At 41.9% G+C, this 19,610-nt stretch overlaps 1 protein-coding gene across 6 annotated transcripts in view; it reads left to right on the forward strand.

Annotated features, from left to right (window-relative positions):
• The first annotated feature begins 16,271 nt into the window (after nucleotides 1–16,271).
• LOC140481336 (spermatogenesis-associated protein 13-like) overlaps nucleotides 16,272–19,610 on the forward strand; it is a 237,817-nt gene continuing 234,478 nt past the window's right edge. For 3 of the 6 annotated variants that reach the window (XM_072577347.1, XM_072577346.1, XM_072577348.1), the window contains exon 1: nucleotides 16,276–16,474. In XM_072577347.1, coding sequence (XP_072433448.1) covers nucleotides 16,457–16,474 — 18 coding nt within the window. In that variant the 5' untranslated portion in view covers nucleotides 16,276–16,456. Of the gene's footprint in view, nucleotides 16,475–19,610 lie in introns of all 6 variants that reach the window. The other 3 variants (XM_072577338.1, XM_072577342.1, XM_072577339.1) reach the window with 2 other exon arrangements.

Below are 19,610 nucleotides of genomic sequence, written 5' to 3' on the forward strand. Positions count from 1 at the left end.
ACCCTTCTAAGCCCTCATCCAGGTCATTTATAAAAATGACGAACAGCAGTGGACCCAACACCGACCCTTGCGGTATGCCGCTAGTAACTAGACACCAAGCTGAACATGTTCCATCAACTACAACCCTCTGTTTTCTTTCAGCAAGCCAATTATTGATCCAAACTGCTATGTCTCCCACAATCCTATTCCTCTGCATTTTGTACAGTAGCCTACTGTGGGGAACCTTATCGAACGCCTTGCTGAAATCCATATTCATCACATCAAGATTCGTTAGGCACGACCTACCCTTCACAAAACCGTGCTGACTGTCCCTGATCAGATTATTCTTTTCTAGATGGTTATAAATTCTATCTCTTATAACCTTTTCCAACACTTTACCAACAACTGAAGTGAGACTCACTGGTCTGTAATTACCAGGGTTGTCTCTACTACCTATTTGAACAAGGGAAACACATTTGCTATGCTCCAGTCCTCAGGCACTATTTCTGTAGACAATGATGATTTGAAGATCAATGCCAAAGGCTCGGCAATCTCTTTCCTTGCTTCCCAGAGGATCCTAGGATAGATCCCACCCAGACTTGTCTATTTTCACACTCTGCAGTATTTCTAATAGCTCTTCCTTGTGAATCTCAATCTCTTCTAGTTTAGATGCAAGTATCTCTGTATCTTCCTCACCAAAATTTTCATTTTCTATAGTGAACACTGTCGAAAAATATTTATTTAGTGTTTCCCCTATCTCCTCTGACTCCACACACAACTTCCCACTATTATCCTTGATTGGCCCTAATTTAACTTTCGTCATTCTTTTATTCCTGACATACCTATGGAAAGCCTTAGTGTTAACCCTAATCCTATCCACCAACAACTTCTCATGTCTCCTCCTGGCTCTTCTGAGCTCTCTCTTTAGGTCTTTCCTGACTTCCTTGTAACCCTCAAGTGCCCTGAGTTTTCACATTTTGTCCTAACATAAGCCTTCTTCTTCTTCTTGACCAGGGATTCCACTTCCTTGGTAAACCATGGCTCATGCATTCTATATCTCCCTCCCTGCCTGACAGATACATACTTATCTAGGACACACAGGAGTTTTCCTTGAATAAGCTGCACATTTTTAATGTGCTCATCCCCTGCAGTTTCCTTCCCCATTCTACGCTTCCTAAATCTTTCCTAATTGCATCGTAATTTCCCTTCCCCCCAGCTGTAACTCTTTGTGATCTACTTTTTTTCAATGGTTTCATGAGTTTCTTGTCATAATCTTTAATTTTATTTCACTGGGTGTGAAATTGGCCTTTGGTGGTTGGCAACATTGCCATCTCTTTTTGACACCAAATACAATTCTCTTTTCCATTGGGTTTGAAAACATTGATTAGCATTACAGCCTATGATAAATTTTACCCTCATTATTTTTCCTTTTGGCTCATGTTAATATCCAGGTAAAAACAATGACTGCAGATGCTGGAAACCAGATTCTGGATTAGTAGTGCTGGAAGAGCACAGCAGTTCAGACAGCATCCGAGGAGCAGTAAAATCAACATTTCAGGCAAAAGCCCTTCATCAGGAATACAGCCTTCAGTTATTTTAAAAATTTCCTGTTCTTATATTAGTTACTTCACAAGTTTTAGTTGTGCTCTTCCTTCTTGGTTCTGTAACTTTTAAAATTCTGCTCACCTGTAATTTTCAAAAATTCTCTCTTATGTTAACTCATCTGAACACTCTAAAATGTCTCTTTTGGTTAAAATCACAAGGCAATCTTTATCCCAATGTCATCAAACCAAACTAATCTAACAAGGGTGTATCTTTTTAAGTTGGAGCATAGCTAATTTAGACCTAAATCGTAAAAAAACAAACAGTACATTATAAATTTAAAAATAATATTGTAACCCATATCGTAACACTCCAGTCCCCATGGACACAATTAAGTATAGTGTGCTAGGACAATCAGGGTACAAACGTGATGGAAAAGAGGAACCACATCTATGATCCACACCTCCAACAGGTGCTAACTAACCTGTAAAATGTTTCCAGTATTTTCTGCTGTATGTGCCTTCTGCAAAATTAATTCTGATAGTTATAACTCAGATTACCTCATTGGAATCAAATCAGAAATCTCTGAGAGACCATAAAGTGGCTTATATTGATATAAGAATGGGTACTCATCTGAGGTTGAGAGTTTTACTTTCAAGATGACTATATTAAAAGTTCTTTCCTGCCTGCTTTTGTGTGTAAGTTAGATGAAAACATTCTGTCCACAGTACTGGCATCCCTGTAACAGATGAACACAAAAAATAAAAACTAAGAGAATACAAGAATTAAGAGTCTTCTCACTGGACCACATTAATATTATCATATTTCACCATGTCTATTGAGCACGATTGAACTAAACATTTCCTAGTTGACTCAGTATACATGATAGAAACTTAAAACTATACAATAAAGATCAGCCATGGCATTTTATTGCTGAATTTTTAATGTCAACAACATTCAAGTTATCTGTGTAAATGACAACATTAAAATACATTAATATGAAGTGCCACAAGTGATTACAGGAAAGGAATGAATGCTTAGAGCGAATTACATCCAACCATGCATTTCAATCTTGATTAAGATTCCAGAATGAATGAATCAAATCATGTAAAGCAAATCAGACTAAAATCTGTCTAACAAGCTACAACTCAAAGTGACTAACAATGATCTGTTATTATAAGGTTTATCTGTATTTTTGATCTATGTATTCTTCAGGAAGTAAAATTGTATTATGAGAGCAGGAAGTAGATATTAGTCAATTTCACAACTCTTTGAATGGAATATTAATTTCCTGTTGCTTGAACTATTATGCCATGTGGGAAGAGAAATATGTGAAAAGCTAATTCGTTATTTTTTTGACATCCAAATATTTATGAATCCTCAACACTTTACCTGAAATCTGTCTGCAGAATTTAACTCTAAAGCCCATGGTTTCGGTGCTTTGGGAGCCCCTGAAGGTTAAAAATTTTGGGGGTGCTGCACCCAACCACTGCAGCCAAGATCAATATTGATAGTCATTTTGTGGATGGCTGGTATTTTATACAAGTGCTGGTGATCTGCAGAATGCACAGTTTGCGACATCAGTTGTGTTCATTTGCATGAGAGACAACTTTGCCATAGAACTACTTAAAACCATTACTAACCAATGTAAATGTGAATAGTTTTTAACTATCAATTTACTATTGTTGAGCTAAAGTTAGAAGTCACTCGACACCAGGTTATAGTCTAACAGGTTTATTTGAAATCACAAGCTTTTGGAGCACTGCTCCTTCATCAGGTGTGACTTCTGACGTTGTCCACCCCAGCTCAACTCTGGCACCTCCGCATTATTGCAGTTAGTGAAGGTTCTGGGTAATTGGGGAGTGATGAAAAGTTCTTTAAGCCAGCAGAAACTTTTGTCAAGAATTGTCTGCTTTTGGAAGACCTCTTGGTACATAATTTCCTTCCAGAAAGTGGGCTGCAGTTGCAGTTTCCCTTGAGCTACAGAATCTCAGGAGTGTCACATAGAGACAGTAGAAAATTCATGCTGACCATAGAGGGAAGAGAAGAGTACTCAGTAGAAGGCTTATCTTCTTGTGGTCTTCAAGCAGCATTTCTCCAACCTGCACAAATATATAAGGGGGCTGTTGCCTTTCAGTAAGGAAGTGCAACTTAAACTTCAGCAGCTGTGTACAGCCAAGACAGTGCTGCCAATGGCTGTCTGATCGCCAATGACCATGAATTTTTATGCCAGTTTTTCCATCCAAACTGGTATATGTAGCAATGTCATCGTATCACATATCATCCTCCACCATCACTTTGGTACAGTTGCAGAGTTTCTATATGTCAGGACAGAGTACTGCAATTGTTTTCTCTCTTATCAGATGGAAGTAGGGGACGTAGGCACTTGGTTTTTCTAAGATGTCTGACTCTAGTTGCATGCATGGGGTCTTGCAGGCACAACATCTCAATGTGGATATAATTTCAGAAACTATCATCGGTACCACTAATTCAACAAGCAAACTTAAGGAAAAGAAGTGGGAGGGAGAAAGCAGCTGGCATATTAGCTCAGCCTTTACGTTTTACATGGTTTTATCATAAATATGGATTCGTCTGAATTGATGCAAGGATATGTAATACTGATCACATCTGAAGGAAGGTCACTGGACTTGAATCGTTAACTCTGCTTTGACTCATAGAGTCATAGAGTCATACTCACATAGCAGACCCTTCTGTCCAACTTGTCTGCTCTGACCAGACATCTCAATCTGACCTATTTGCCAGTATTTGGCCCACATTCCAGAATTGTAGATAATATTTCAAAGGTGTCCTCACCAATGTCCAGTATGGCTGTAACATGACATCCCAACTCCTATATTCAATGTTATAACCAATATTATAACCATTTGGCACGTGTGCCAAATGCCTCCACCACCCTGTCAACCTGTGACTCTACTTTCAAGGAACTGTACACTTGTATCCCAAGGTCTCTTTGTTCGGCAACACTCCCGATGGCCCTACTATTAACTATATAAGTTATGCACTGGTTTGCCTTACCAAAATGCAACACCTCATATTTATCTAAATTAAACTCCATTTGCCACTCCTCTGCCCATTGGCTTATCGATCAAAGTCTTGGTGTACTCTAAGATAACCTTCTTCACTGCTAGATCTGCTGAGTTTCTCCAGCAAATTCTGCTTTTGTTTAGTGCTGAACATATTCCCACCTTACAATCTCTCTGTTATGGACTGTTATAGTATTCCCTTGACTGCAGTCCTGAAATAACATATACACACAGCAACAAAAGAGTATCAAAATTTTACCCAACAATACAGTCAATTCTCCAAAAAAGAATGGTGGCTCAGTGGTTAGCACTGCTACCTCACAGTGCCAGGGACCTGGGTTTGATTCCAGTCTTGGGCAACTGTCTGTGTGGAGTTTGCACATTCTCCCTGTGGCTGCATGGGTTTCCTCCAGGTGCTCCAGTTTCCTCCCCCAATCCAAAAATGTGAAGGTCAGGTGAATTGGCCATGCTAAATTGCCCATAGTGTTAGTGTATTAGTCAAGGGTAAAATGAGTCTAGGGTAAAAGGGTAGAATGAGTCTAGGTGTGTTACTCTTTGGAGGGTCAGTGCGGACTTGTTGGGCCAAAGGGCCTGTTTCCACACTGTAGGGAATTTAATCTTTAAAAGAAATTGCATTCCTTTGGCTTTAGTCTGGTGAGTGTCTTTGCTACCCTGCAGTGCAGCCCCAGTGACTGTGGCATGGATGGTAGAAAGCAGCTGACTTTCAATGGAGTAGACTGCAGATGGCCTGTAGAATGCTCTCAAGCAGCTTTGGGCTGTAGCAACTCCACTTGAATGACATAGAAGACAGCAGTCTAGGGTAGGTGGCTGAGAGACAGCAATAAAGCAATTGAAAGAGTGGCACTGTTTGGAGCACAAATGCTATGAGAAAGGACAGCAGGCTTGTGTCCCTGCTAGAGCTACTGCCAATCGTACCTGGCCATTAGCTATTATCATTTATGTTGCTTGCTGTTATCATTTGAATTTCAGACAATGTAAAGTTGGCTTGCTAGCTATATTTTAATGAATAAGCTTAGATTAGTTATATAGGAGAAGGTGAGGACTGCAGATGCTGGAGATCAGAGCTGAAAATGTGTTGCTGGAAAAACGCAGCAGATCAGGCAGCATCCAAGGAGTAGGAGAATCGACGATTCGGGCATGGGCCCTTCTTCAGGAATGAGGAAAGTGTGCCAAGCAAGCTAAGATAAAAGGTAGGGAGGAGGGATTTGGGAGAGGGGCGTTGGGAATGCGATAGGTGGAAAGAGGTTAAGGTGAGGGTGATAAGGTGAGGGTGATAGACTGGAGTGGGGGTGGGGGCGGAGAGGTCAGGAAGAAGATTGCAGGTTAGGAAGGTGGTGCTGAGTTTGAGAGTTGGGACTGAGACAAGGTGGGGGGAGGGGAAATGAGGAAACTGGAGAAATATGAATTCATCCCTTGTGGTTGGAGGGTTCCTAGGCGGAAGATGAGGCGCTCTTCCTCCAGCTGTTGCTATGGTCTGGCGATGGAGGAGTCCAAGGACCTGCATGTCCTTGGTGGAGTGGGAGGGGGAGTTGAAGTGTTGAGCCATGGGGTGGTTGGGTTGATTGGTCCGGGTATCCCAGAGGTGTTCTCTGAAACGTTCTGCAAATATGCAGCCCCAATATAGAGGAGGCCACATCTGGGGCAGCGGATGCAGTAAATGATGTGTGTGGAGGTACAGGTGAATTTGTGGCGGATATGGAAGGATCCCTTGGGGCCTTGGAGGGAAGTAAGGGGGGAGGTGTGGGCACAAGTTTTGCATTTCTTGTGGTTGCAGGGGAAGGTGCCGGGAGTGGAGGTTGGGTTGGTGGGGGGTGTGGACCTGAGGAGGGAGTCATGGAAGGAGTGGTCTTTTTGGAATGCTGATAGGGGAGGGGAGGGAAATATATCCCTGGTGGTGGGGTTCGTTTTGAGGCGGCGGAAATGACGATAGATGATACGATGTATATAGAGGTTGGTGGGGTGGTAGGTGAGGACCAGTGGGGTTCTGTCCTGGTGGCGATTGGAGGGGTGGGGCTCAAGGGTGGAGGAGCGGGAAGTGGAGGAGATGCGGTGGAGAGCATCATCGACCACGTCTGGAGGGAAATTGCAGTCTTTGAAGAAAGAGGCCATCTGGGTTGTTCGGTATTGGAACTGGTTCTCCTGGGAGCAGATGCGGCGGAGACGAAGGAATTGGGAATATGGGATGGTGTTTTTACAGGGGGCAGGGTGGGAGGAGGTGTAGTCTAAGTAGTCTCGGTTGGTTTATAGTAAATGTCCGTGTTGATTTGGTCGCCCAAGATAGAAATGGAGAGGTCTAGGAAGGGGAGGGAGGAGTCTGAGACAGTCCAGGTAAATTTGAGGTCGGGGTGGAAGGTGTTAGTAAAGTGGAGGAACTGTTCAATCTCCTCGTGGAAGCACGAGGCAGCGCCGATAAAGTCATTGATGTAACGGAGGAAAAGGTGAGGGGTGGTGCCAGTGTAGCTGCGGAAGATGAACTGTTCCACATATCCTACGAAGAGGCAGGCATAGCTGGGGCCCATGCGGGTGCCCATGGCTACTCCTTTGGTTTGGAGGAAGTGGGAGGATTGGAAAGAGAAGATTAGTTATATATCCTGGTTCCTATGTCCATTTTCAGCCATTATCCAATTTATCCCTCTTTATTCAGATAATTTGTATCCCATATCTATCATCCTTAAATCTAGTAGTTTATTTAATTTCATCTAAATATTTATAATTTTATTTAGTGAATTAAAATATTTTAATGAAGTATCTAGTTCTGAATAATTTCTGGTTTAAATGTATATTTTTTTGTGGGAAAGTTCAGTATTTAAATTCAACAGTTTGTTTGGCATTTTAACATAACGTGGCACAAAATTCCAATTTACAAATCTTTTATTAATATTTCTTTTGTGAGAGCTTTTCTCTGAAAGCTAATTAAATCATTTGGCTTAGACTTTGGGTTTTTTTCCATGTCTAGTAATGTTTGAGATAGAAAAAGCATGTACTTCTACGTGTTTCCGCAACTATTCTTGGAACAAGTTGCTAGCCTGTCTCCAAATACAGAGGAACCTCGATAATCTGAATGAGATGGGCGGGAACTATTTCATTTGGATAAATGATCATTTGGATAAATCATTCAATGCCTCTCCTCTGGGACTTGGAGTTTTCTGAAGTTTCCTTTTTCCTCACTCTGTCTCCCTTGCTCCATCTCTCTGTCTCAGGGTTTGTTTCTGAACAGACACACAAGGGACCTGCAGCATTGCTGAAGCCTCTCCCAGCCGTTGCTTCACTTCAATGGGATTGACAGAATGACCACTTGCTATGTCCGCTCCCCATTCAGGAGACTAGGCAGCAGCATACTGCATAAACCCCCCCAACGTGTGCTTTCAACTCTCCACATTTCCAGCCAGCGGATGGAGTTAAGCGGCCAGATGCCTCTTATCTCTTCTCCCCGATGGGACTCCAGAACAAAATGAAGTAACAGAATGGAGACAGCAGCTGGACTGGACACCAACAGCAAGACTGCTGCTGCCTTTGGTGGTGCGAGTCTCAAAATCGCACATACCACACACAACCACACACATGACATTTTGACAAGTTCCAACTCTGCCCTGCACAGGACAATGTTGGAGAGATTATCTGGGTAAGGGGGGTTTAAAGTAAAACTCCAGGGAAAGCATGGAGAGAGAGAGAGAGAGAGAGAGAGAGAGAGAGAAAGAGAGAGGGTGGGAGGTCAGTCATTTGGAGACAGTGCCTGGGCTCCCATCGATGACCAGGACTGTTCTCGGCAGCATTTCAGTGAGCCGAATTCACTTTTAATCATTGTAAACAAAAAACGTGATCAGTGTTGGTAACACATCTTTGATGTAATGTTTCTATCAGGACCTTGAGATCTTCTTTGGATAATCTGAAATTCAGATAATTGATATTTGGATAATCAAGGTTCCTCTGTAGTATATCTTGGGCATAGGGTGTATTATTGCTCAAGTACAGCTGACCAGGAGACTTTACCATTCTTACTGTCTGCCATAGGCTTATTGGAAGGGCATACAAGCTGAGAATTAAGCTTTTTGACCACATTGTGATGGAGAGCTCTCAAACCTGGAATTTCTGGCTAAAAGGCATGGGTCTACCCACTATGCTACATGAAATATTATGACATCAATTAATACTTTACTAATTTTATCCATATCTAAAACTGCAAATGAGATCCAAATATTTATTTTTAAAATTAGAACTTCATTACAACTGATCACACCCATTCAAGAATATAGATTTGATGTCCACACTGACAATAAGTCTCTTAATCAGAATGTATAATAGGAAGACAAATAACTTACATTTATTGGAGAGAGAGATTTCATATAGGGCATTATCCTGGTCAATAGAAAGTAGATTTTTCGGTCAATGATGATTGCAGTACTTGGTTGTATAATGTACACAAGGCAATGATGCATCTTATATCCACATGTGCGTTGAATACACTTACACCTTCTAATAAATACAGCATGTTCCATTTGAACTTACATTAATATATTGATGCATTTGAGTTGTAGCTGTATGCCTCATACAGAAAAGCAGGTCATGTTTTTCACTCTTGATCCGTCCAAACGAGCTACATATACTAGCTTAAAATGATCAATGCAGCTGAAAATTAGGAAACAGGATTTGTGCAATGCAAATGCCAGGCAATTGAATCCTTTTGTAGTGGGAATTAAATAATATTTTATTGAAAGAGGTTGCAACTGGACTAAGACAACACCTTACGAGTTAATATTTAAGGTATCTTTTAGCAGGCATGAACCTTGAACACTCTTAGAGTCCATGTCAGCAGAGATGATGAGAGAAACCTTGTACATCCCAATGCCTGTATCAGCCTTGGGAATAGATTAGAGAGTGTAAACAGATATCTGTAGACAAAGAGAAAGACCTAGAGTATTGTGCAAAAATGAAATGTAGAGAGTGTGTTGCTGGAAAAGCACAGCAGGTCAGGCAGCATCCGAGGAGCAGAGGAAGCGAGGAATCGACGTTTTGGGCATAAGCCCGAATGTTATCCTAAAATGTTGATTCTTCAATTCTTCTGCTCCTTGGATGCTGCCTGACCTGCTGTGCTTTTCCAGCAACATACTCTTGACTCTGATCTCCAGCATCTGCAGTCCTCACTTGCTCCCAAAAATGAAATGGAAACAATATATGTGTCTATGATTATGGATATATATAGAATTATAACAATTTTTCTGCATGAATCATACAGAGATTGGACTGAAGTTGAACTAAATGCGACAGAGAATCAGGCAGAATTCTGTGTAGCCAGCCTAAGACAGGCTCAGAAAAGGAAGGAACCTGATAACCCATACTTGCACACGTGAAGCACCAACTCTGAGACTTGCACCTTGGGTAGGTACACATATATCTGAGAGGGTCACCTCTCAGGGATCTTCTGGTGTAGGAGCCTCTTTTTTGTCTCTGTGCCAGTGCCACCCACACTACAGGATACTCGCAACAGAGACGTTTGCCCACACAGTGCATGAGAACCGATATACAGTAAAGGAGCATCTGGGCCAATAGCCTGCCTCCAATACAGCTTGCAATGAACAAGGAGCACCACAGCATATATAAAACATTTTTAAAATCACTGTGGACAAATGTGGGAAAACATTTAATCAATTAATTACTGATTTCATTCGTGAATGGTCTCAAGGATGTACATAAGTGACTGCTAATCAAAATGTGACAGTCATGCGCACCTTAAAATTCCCTTTTGCAGTTGACACATACACAATAGCCCTGATGTTGTTTGGAGTGGTGTGCCACAAAGTAAACGTATTGTGAGTAGAAACCTTTTCACACAGCACATAGTTACTGTATGGAATGCACTGCCTGGAAATATGGTGGAGACAGATTCAACTGATGCATTCAAGAGGGCATTTGATGATGATTTTGATTGAAATGGTATGCAGGAATACACAGAAAAGGCAGGAGATGGGCACTAGGGAACAAAATTTGTGCTGGCATGATGGGCTGTTTGGCCTCATTTCACACCATATCAATTCTGTGATGCTGTGACTGGTGGTGCTGATGGTTTGCAGTGACACTGCATATGTGTATGTGATTATGACCCTTTTAACAGAAGACTTCCACATTCTCCAGTGAAAAATTATGGAGAGACTCTGGTGACCAAAGCCTATTAATTATCGGTTTCTGCTGCTGTTAAACAATTTCTGAAGGTGGGCATGCTTCTGACATTAGGACCTGCTAACTTTCCATCTGATTCAAGTTGATGTTGGGTTTTTGACATGATAGAAATATAGAAAATAATAATGGGAGTAGGCCATTCAACCCTTTGAGCCAGTTCCGCCATTCAATATGATCATGGATTATAATCCAACTCAGTACCCTATTCCTGCTTTCTCTCCATTTCCTTTGATTTCTTTAGCCTTTATATCTAAATCCTTTTTGAAAACATTCAATGTTTTCTGTGCCAGAAAATTTTGCAATTTCAAAATGTTAGGAATTTTTGGTTATTAAAATGCTCACAATGCACCACACAGTGACATAAATAGTATAGTCACTGAACCAGCAAACAGACTGATGGTGAAGTTGCTTTTGTCTATGTGGAATTCCATTAATACATTCTTCAGCGTCTACTTCATCACTACTGGCAAAATGGTCACATTTTCAGTAAACCAAGTCCATTCTCATTGTTCCTGCATTCTTCATTGATGTGTAAATAGACGAGTCATAGGATTTTAAAACAATCACTCCTCTTCAGTGTTGAAATTAGTTTCTTTTCTGGACCATTCTTTTGGAACACAGCAATTATGCAATTTACCTCATATGCTTAATCAGAACCAAAGCAACTGCAGATTTTGTTTAGCAAACTGTACAATTTTTTTTCGAATGACACCATCTATCAACACTATTTCTGAAAGGAGGGATTGAATGTACATATAAGTAATTAACGAGATAATATCTTCAGTGAAACATTGTATTTACACTATTCATTATAAATTATAAGCTCATAGGTTAATTTTGGTAAGATCACCTTCATCAGCTCATCATACACATTGACATACCACTTTGTGGTATTTCATTGTTTCATCTTTGGTGTTGCACATATACCTTGTGCTCTAGTAATCATTGCTCCAATGAACGATTCCTACACAATGACATGTAATTAAAATGACAGTGAGCTGCAAAGACATTATAGACTTTGCAACCAATTAAATCCATACAAAGTCAATGGAAATAATTCAGTGCCTTTTAACATGGCTGTGATGTTTTCCCTTGTGTCAAAACCATAGCAAAACGCAAAACATTTATTTGTATCTTGTGATTTTGGAGATACATTTCATGAGAACTTCTGCTCCACTGCAGAAAGTTTGTCAGAAGTTCAGTGAGAAAGTGGGAGAAGACCAAAACATGCATAATTTTATCATGCAAAACACTTTACATGTGGCCACTCAGTGCTGCGCAGGAATTGTTTATTTGTAAAATCACTTAAATAACCTGACTGAAAACAAAAAGACCACCATACTTTGGAGAAAAAACACGATGAGGTGAAGGAGCCATCTCTGACCTGCAATTTAGTGAAAATATTTTTCTTGATTTATGTCAGTGAAATTGTATTAAAAAGTTTAATAGCTTGAAGATCTTTATCTCTGAGGAATGACATTGAAATAAGCAAAAATTGTAGGCTGTTATATGATGGGGACCTCAAGATGTAAGCCACAAAAGCAAACAGGATCCCAAAAATGCATTACTACATAGACTGCACACACAGTCATTTGCATGCGGGTCTGAAGTTTGTGGCTGCATGCATTATTGCAGGACCTAAGCATATTTTAATTTATATGGAGATGTGCTAAATTCTCTGTCTGAGATAGATTCATCGAGCTATAGAGTTATACAGCATAAAACTTTATTTCCGTGCTGTACATCTCTATGACTCTACAACTCTTCGGTCCAACTTGTCCGTGCTGACCAGACATCCCTATCCGACCTAGGCCCATTTGCCAGCATTTGGCTCATATCATTGTAAATCCTTCCTATTCATACCCATTCATTTGCCTTTTAAATGTTTTACCCTACCCATGCCCTTCATGATTCACTGCTGAACAATGGAGATATGAATCGACTGCCAAGACAATACAGCTTGGGCTGCAATGGCTCAAGGAGGCAGCTGACCACCACCTCCTCAGGTTGTTAAACTACCGAGTTTGAGTTTGATTTATTGTTGTTAAGATACGGTGAAAGTGTTGTTTTAGTTGCTATTCAGGTAGATCATGCAACACAAAGTACACTAGGGTAACTGACACCTTGCTCCCCTTCCTGGACCTCTCCATCTCCATTAGTGACGACCGACTTGACACTGACATTTTTTACAAACCCACTGACTCCCATAGCTACCTGGATTACACCTCTTCCCACCCTATCTCTTGCAAAAATGCCATCCCGTATTCCCAATTTCTCCGCCTCCGCCGTATCTGCTCCCAGGAGGACAAGTTCCACCATAGGACACACCAGATGGCCTCCTTCTTTAGAGACCGCAATTTCCCTTCCCACGTGGTTAAAGATGCCCTCCAACGCATCTCGTCCACATCCCACACCTCCGCCCTCAGACCCCACCCTTCCAACCGTAACAAGGACAGAACGCCCCTGGTGCTCACCTTCCACCCTACAAACCTTCGCATCAACCAAATCATCCACCGACATTTCCGCCACCTCCAAAAAGACCCCACCACCAGGGATATATTTCCCTCCCCACCCCTTTCCGCCTTCCGCAAAGACCGTTCCCTCCGTGACTACCTGGTCAGGTCCACACCCCCCCTACGACCCACCCTCCCATTCTGGCACTTTCCCCTGCCACCGCAGGAACTGTAAAACCTGTGCCCACACCTCTATCCAAGGCCCTAAAGGAGCCTTCCACATCCATCAAAGTTTCACCTGCACATCCACCAATATCATTTATTGTATCCGTTGCTCCCGATGTGGTCTCCTCTACATTGGGGAGACTGGGCGCCTCCTAGCAGAGCGCTTTAGGGAACATCTCCGAGACACCCGCACCAATCAACCAAACCGCCCCGTGGCCCAACATTTCAACTCCCCCTCCCACTCTGCCGAGGACATGGAGGTCCTGGGCCTCCTTCACCGCCGCTCCCTCACCACCCGACGCCTGGAGGAAGAACGCCTCATCTTCCGCCTCGGAACACTTCAACCCCAGGGCATCAATGTGGACTTCAACAGCTTCCTCATTTCCCCTTCCCCCACCTCATCCTAGTTTCAAACTTCCAGCTCAGTTACTGTCTCCTTGACTTGTCCGACCTGCCTATCTTCTTTTCCACCTATCCACTCCACCCTCTCCTCCTTGACCTATCACCTTCATCTCCTCCCCCACTCACCCATTGTACTCTATGCTACTCTCTCCCCACCCCCACCCTCCTCTAGCTTATCTCTCCATGCTTCAGGCTCACTGCCTTTATTCCTGATGAAGGGCTTTTGCCCGAAACGTTGATTTCGCTGCTTGTTGGATGCTGCCTGAACTGCTGTGCTCTTCCAGCACCACTAATCCAGTATTTGGTTTTCAGCATCTGCAGTCATTGTTTTTACCTAACAGAACAGAGTGCAGAATACAGTGCTATAGCTGCAGAGAAGGTGCATACACAGAGATCAATATTAACATTTGAGAGGCCCATTCAAAAGCTGACAACAGGGGAAGAAGCTATTCTTAAATCTGTTCACACGTGTTTTCAAACCTTTATATCTTCTGCCAGATGGAAGAGGGTGGAAGAGAGTATAACCTTTGATTATGTTGGCTGCTTTCCTGAGGCAGTGGGAAGAATAGATAGGAGTCAATGGATGGAAGGCTGATTTGCGTGATGGAGTGGACTGTGTTCATGACTCTCTGTAGTTTCTTGCAGGCTTGGGAAAAGCAGTTGCCATACCACATTGTGATACATCCAGATGAGATGCTTTCTAAGGTGCACCTATAATAATTGGTAAGAGTCCTTGTGGACATGCTGACATACTGTCCTCTCTATTTTTTGACATGAATAATCAAAACATATTAACACTACTCGAATAACAGTGTTCTCCAGGCCAATGTTTCTTGTTGCACCAGCACCCAAAAATGGATTTGCTTATCAGTGTGTTCATGGCCCTTTGTGAGATGCTGTTCTTGAAACATGGTATTGACCTACACCATATTGTATATTGGTGCAGCTGTTTTAGTGCATATCTGTTGTAAGGCTCACATCTAGTATACCTCTTGTAAGGCATGTTCATGAGATCATCACTGTATCATAGGATGCAACCTTAATGTTATAAAAGGATTAGTCTTTAATTTACTGTGTCCATTTTCAGCATGACACATTAATGAGGATGTGCTAACCCAGGCACAGTGGTGCATGTAATTGAAAAAGATATATAGATATCTAAAGCGGCAATAAACATCTGTTGAATCTTTCTGTATTACATGATTCATATTTAGCTTTTAAAATTTAGTTCTTGTATTCTTGGTGCTAATAAATATATCACCTCAATTAAGAAGGATTAAAAGACAAGTCCTCAGGCCAAAAGGTCACACAAATACTACACTTGTGATTATGGAGATATGCTTGCAGGATAAGCAGAGATAGGAACTGAATAATAAGGGGTTTTCACATTTTAGGAAGGAAAGACCAAAAGGAGATGGGTAGCATTGCTAGATGAATAGGACCATTAGCGCAATTGTGAGGAAGGATATTATTAGCTACAGTGGAGTCTGTATGGGTTGAGTTTAGAAAAACCAATGGCAGAAAATGATGGTGAGTGTTGTATGTAGACTCCCAAACTGTACTGGTAAAGTTGAGGAAAGCAGATAGGGATTGAGGGACTAAAGTCTAGCAATAAGAATACAAATGTCTATCCATGGGCACTGGGACAAATTTTAATGCGTTTGGTATTTCTGGGTTTAGCCAAGGAACTGCTTCTTTCTCCCCCTTCACGTCCGAAATAATAAATTCTCCTGGGACCAGTTAGCTTCACCACTTGCAATGCTGGCATCTCCTTACGGAACAAAATAGGTACAGGTGCCACTAGATCCATCAGAGACTGGACACAAGTTGCCTAGGTAGCCTATTTAGTCTTCCAAACACAAACAAGGTAATCTGTGTATTGACAACGTAGAGGACAAAAGCAAACTTGTAAGAGGGTGAAATCTGGAAGATTCATGTTTTGCAACAAATTCTAACTGCACCCCACCCAGCTATCCATAATTATACCAGTTCCACCCGCCCTGAAGATCTGTATTCCTAAAGTACAGGGAGGAGAAAAAACAAATCCTTCCAAGAGGAAACTCGAATCTTATCTCAAAAACATGATCAAACGAAAAATATTTGCTCAAACTCAAATGCCTATTCACATGACTGCGAATTGTACTCAAGGCATTGCGAAAAAAACTTGAAAACAAAGGAAAGGTTTACATCTATGTATTTTAGTGTTATTTCCTCAACACATTTCTGCTAGTTTTCACAACAGTTATCACATTTTAGAGAGAAACATTATCTACACCTTCTGATGAAAAGGGCGGTGGGGTTGCAAAAGGCAGTACATCTCGGATATCGACAACTTACTAACAACCTGTTAATCGCATGCTTAAAAATTTTGTTTGTGGGAATAACAAGAGGTCCCTCCTCAGAGCAGAGCTTTCACCTTTTAATATGCAAATGATACCAGTAGCCAGGCTGACTCTCCACCCAGAAGCGGTGGCCCCTCTGACCGAGCCGTGGGAAGGCAGCGCTTTTGAAAATTAGTTCAACTAAGCCGCATGTGAACGAGGAAACGAGACGGTCATGTCTGGCGGGGCGGGAAGAATGACCGATTGAGCCGAGTCCCGGGCGGCCATCTCCGGCATGTGGAAAGGCAGAGGAGTGAGTTTGTTCACAAGAATATTCGTAGTAACTATAAGGGATGTTGATTGAGAAAGGAACAGGTGGATGGGATGGGGAGGGTGGTCCCGAGTGAGTGAGGGAGGGGAGCGCAGCCTCTCCTCAGCTGCCGGCCCGAGGCCTGTTCGGTGCCGGTCAGGATTCACCACAACATGGGTGCCGATTAACCAAACCGCCTTCACACCAGCTGGCAGTGTACTTTAACTTTCGGCTGTTCCGAGTGTTAACAAGTTGTTGTGGTTCCTGACGGGGGCTGCTGTGCAGAGAATCTCTGCTCACATCTTTCAATTCACCTGTAGCCATTAAACCAACTCATTCAAAAGCGCCCCCCCCGTTAACGGTTGTTGTGGCGACGCCAACTGCCAGTCTGGCGAGTCATGTGTTTAGTTACAGTAGCTGGTTCCTATTTATTTGTGCGATATTGTTCGGTTGTTTTAAAATCTGTCACCATAAACAGTCCGATAACAATGAGTAAAATACTTAGGGTTCAGTAGTGCAGTTTTATTTTGCGTATTAAAAATGCCCTCGTTAAATTTATTACTTAGAACGAGGACGCTGCTAGTTTGAGGCACGAATCCATGAAAAACAATAAATCATCACAAGCACCAGCTTTCATTTGTAATGACATGAAAATGAGTTTGCTTTTTTAATGTGGAGAAAAACACTTCGTGTGTCAGAGGGTGTAGGATCGCAACGGTAAGTTGAAAAGGAAGCACATGAGAATTGTTTTTTTTAAATCTTAAATGATGAGAGAAGTTTTAGGGAGGGAATTCCAGCGAGTTGGTGGGGGTGGCTGTTTGGCCACTATTAGTTATGGTGCCGTCGCTAAAATCTGGAATCTGATACAAAAAGGTGGTAGGTATTAACAATGTGGTTGATTGGCTGGAAGGAAGAGGTAAAATAACAAAAGGATTTAAACACTGAGACGAATAGCTTGGTCCTTTTTTAAGAAAAGGAGCGATTCTCATAACTGCAGTTGTTAAATAAAATATAAATGAACCTGGCAGTCGTAAGTTTAAAAACTGACCTTTCCTAAGGAAGGGACAGGCCTCCAGTGATGTATTAAAAATGAACTTGTTTGGATTCTTATCTTGTGCTCAATTTCTGGCGTCCTGTTAATTTTTTTATTCAGGCTTTATTCTGTTTTTATGTTTGCTCTTTGTAGAATTTGTCATAGATGCCTCCTACTGATTTGTACATATGCAACTGTTTCATATCGATTTTCATACTGTAAGTTGAAGTGGTTTCCCTGGTGTATTTGGGCTTTTAATCTACATTTTATTTTACTTTTTAATGTGATTTACTTGTAATGCAAAGTGGATTTTACTAACAAAACATTTGAATATGTCTGTGTGAAAAACTATCAATTCACAACTGAAAAAGCAGGCTGTTGTAGGAATTTGACCGACCTAAAAAAATTGCATTCTTTTGTGATGCCCTTTATGATTATGCTGTTGTTATTGGCAAGCTGAATAACTTGCTGTTGATATAAGGTGGGGAAGGTCTGTTGCTAGTGTCAATTTAGTTCAGTTGTACCAAGTTGCAAGAGTAATACACTTGGATTCTACAATCAAATACACTGAAGGTCCAATAGTTTCATTACAGGTTGGCTTCCCTTCAAATTCCTATAAGCTGTAGAGTATCAGTGAAATTATGTAAAACACAATCCTTGAAAGAGTGCATGATTTTCCATAGTCTTGGTGATTGGTCCAGAGGTGAATAATTGGGTGAAAGCTGAATCTTTTATTTTCAAAAGTTTATTCATTTATGGGATGTGGGGGTCACTGACCAGCATTTATTGCCTGTTCCTAGTCGCCGTTCAGAAGGTGGTAATGCACTGCCTGTTCCCAGTTGCCCTTCAGAACGTGGTGGTGCACTGTAGCTTTGAACTGCTGCAGTCCATTTGCTGTGGGTTGACCCTCAATGCCGTTAGGGAATTCCAGGATTTTGACCTAGTGACAGTAAAGGAACGACAATGTATTTCCAAGTCGGTCAGGTGAGTGGCCTGGAGGGGAACTTGAAGGAGGTGGTGGTATTCCCATGCATCTGCTGTACTTGTCCTTCTAAATGGAAGTGAGTATGGGTTTGGAAGGTGCTGTCTGAGTCTCTTTGGTGAATTTTGGCAGTGCATCTTGTAGATCGTATCAGGAGTCTGTATTGCGCGTCAGTGGTGGAGGAAGTAGATGCCTGTGGATGCGGTGCCAATCAAATGTGCTGCTTTGTCCTGGATAGTGTTGAGCCTCTTGTGGTGTTGGGGCTGCATTCGTCTAGGCAAGTGGGGAGTATTCTATCACACACCTAATCTGTGCATTGTAGATGATGAACAGGCTTTGAGGAATCAGGTGGTGAGTTATTTGCCATGGTATTCCTAGCCTCTGACTTGCTCTTGTTAGCTGTTATGTTTATGGTGAGTACAGTTGAGTTTCTGGTTAATGGTAAATTCCAGGATGTTAATGGGGGATTCAGTGATGGTAACACAATTTGATTGAATGTCATGGGGCTTTTTAGATTTTCTTATTGGTGATGGTCATAACCTGGCATTTGTGTGGTGTGCAAATTACTTGCCACTTGGCCTAATGCTTGCATATTGTCCATATTGTTTTTGAACATGGACTGCATCAGTATCCGAGGAGTTGTGAATGGTGTTGAGCATTGTGAGATTGTTGGTGACAATCCCCCACTTCTGACCTCCTGGAGGGCAAGTCATTGAAGCAACTGAGGAACTCTTGCAGAGATGTCCTGGAACTGAGATTATTGACCACCAACAACTACAACATAGCTCAGGGATGGGCAGGACTGGCAACTTAATGTTCCAGGATACAAATGCTACAGGAAGGATAGGAAGGGAGGCAAGAGAGGAGGGGGAGTGGCCTTTTTGATAAGGGATAGCATTACAGCTGTACTGAGGGAAGATATTCCTGGAAATACATCGAGGCATGTTATTTGGGTGGGACTGAGAAATAAGAAAGGGATGATCACCTTATTGGGATTGTATTATAGACCCCCCCCTCTTCCCCCCAATAGTCAGAGGGAAATTGAGAAACAAACTTGTAAGGAGATCTGTGCTATCTGTAAGGATAATAGGATGGTTATGGTAGGGGATTTTTATTTCCAAAGA

Source organism: Chiloscyllium punctatum, chromosome 9 (assembly GCF_047496795.1).
Source record: "Chiloscyllium punctatum isolate Juve2018m chromosome 9, sChiPun1.3, whole genome shotgun sequence".
NCBI lineage: Eukaryota > Metazoa > Chordata > Chondrichthyes > Orectolobiformes > Hemiscylliidae > Chiloscyllium > Chiloscyllium punctatum.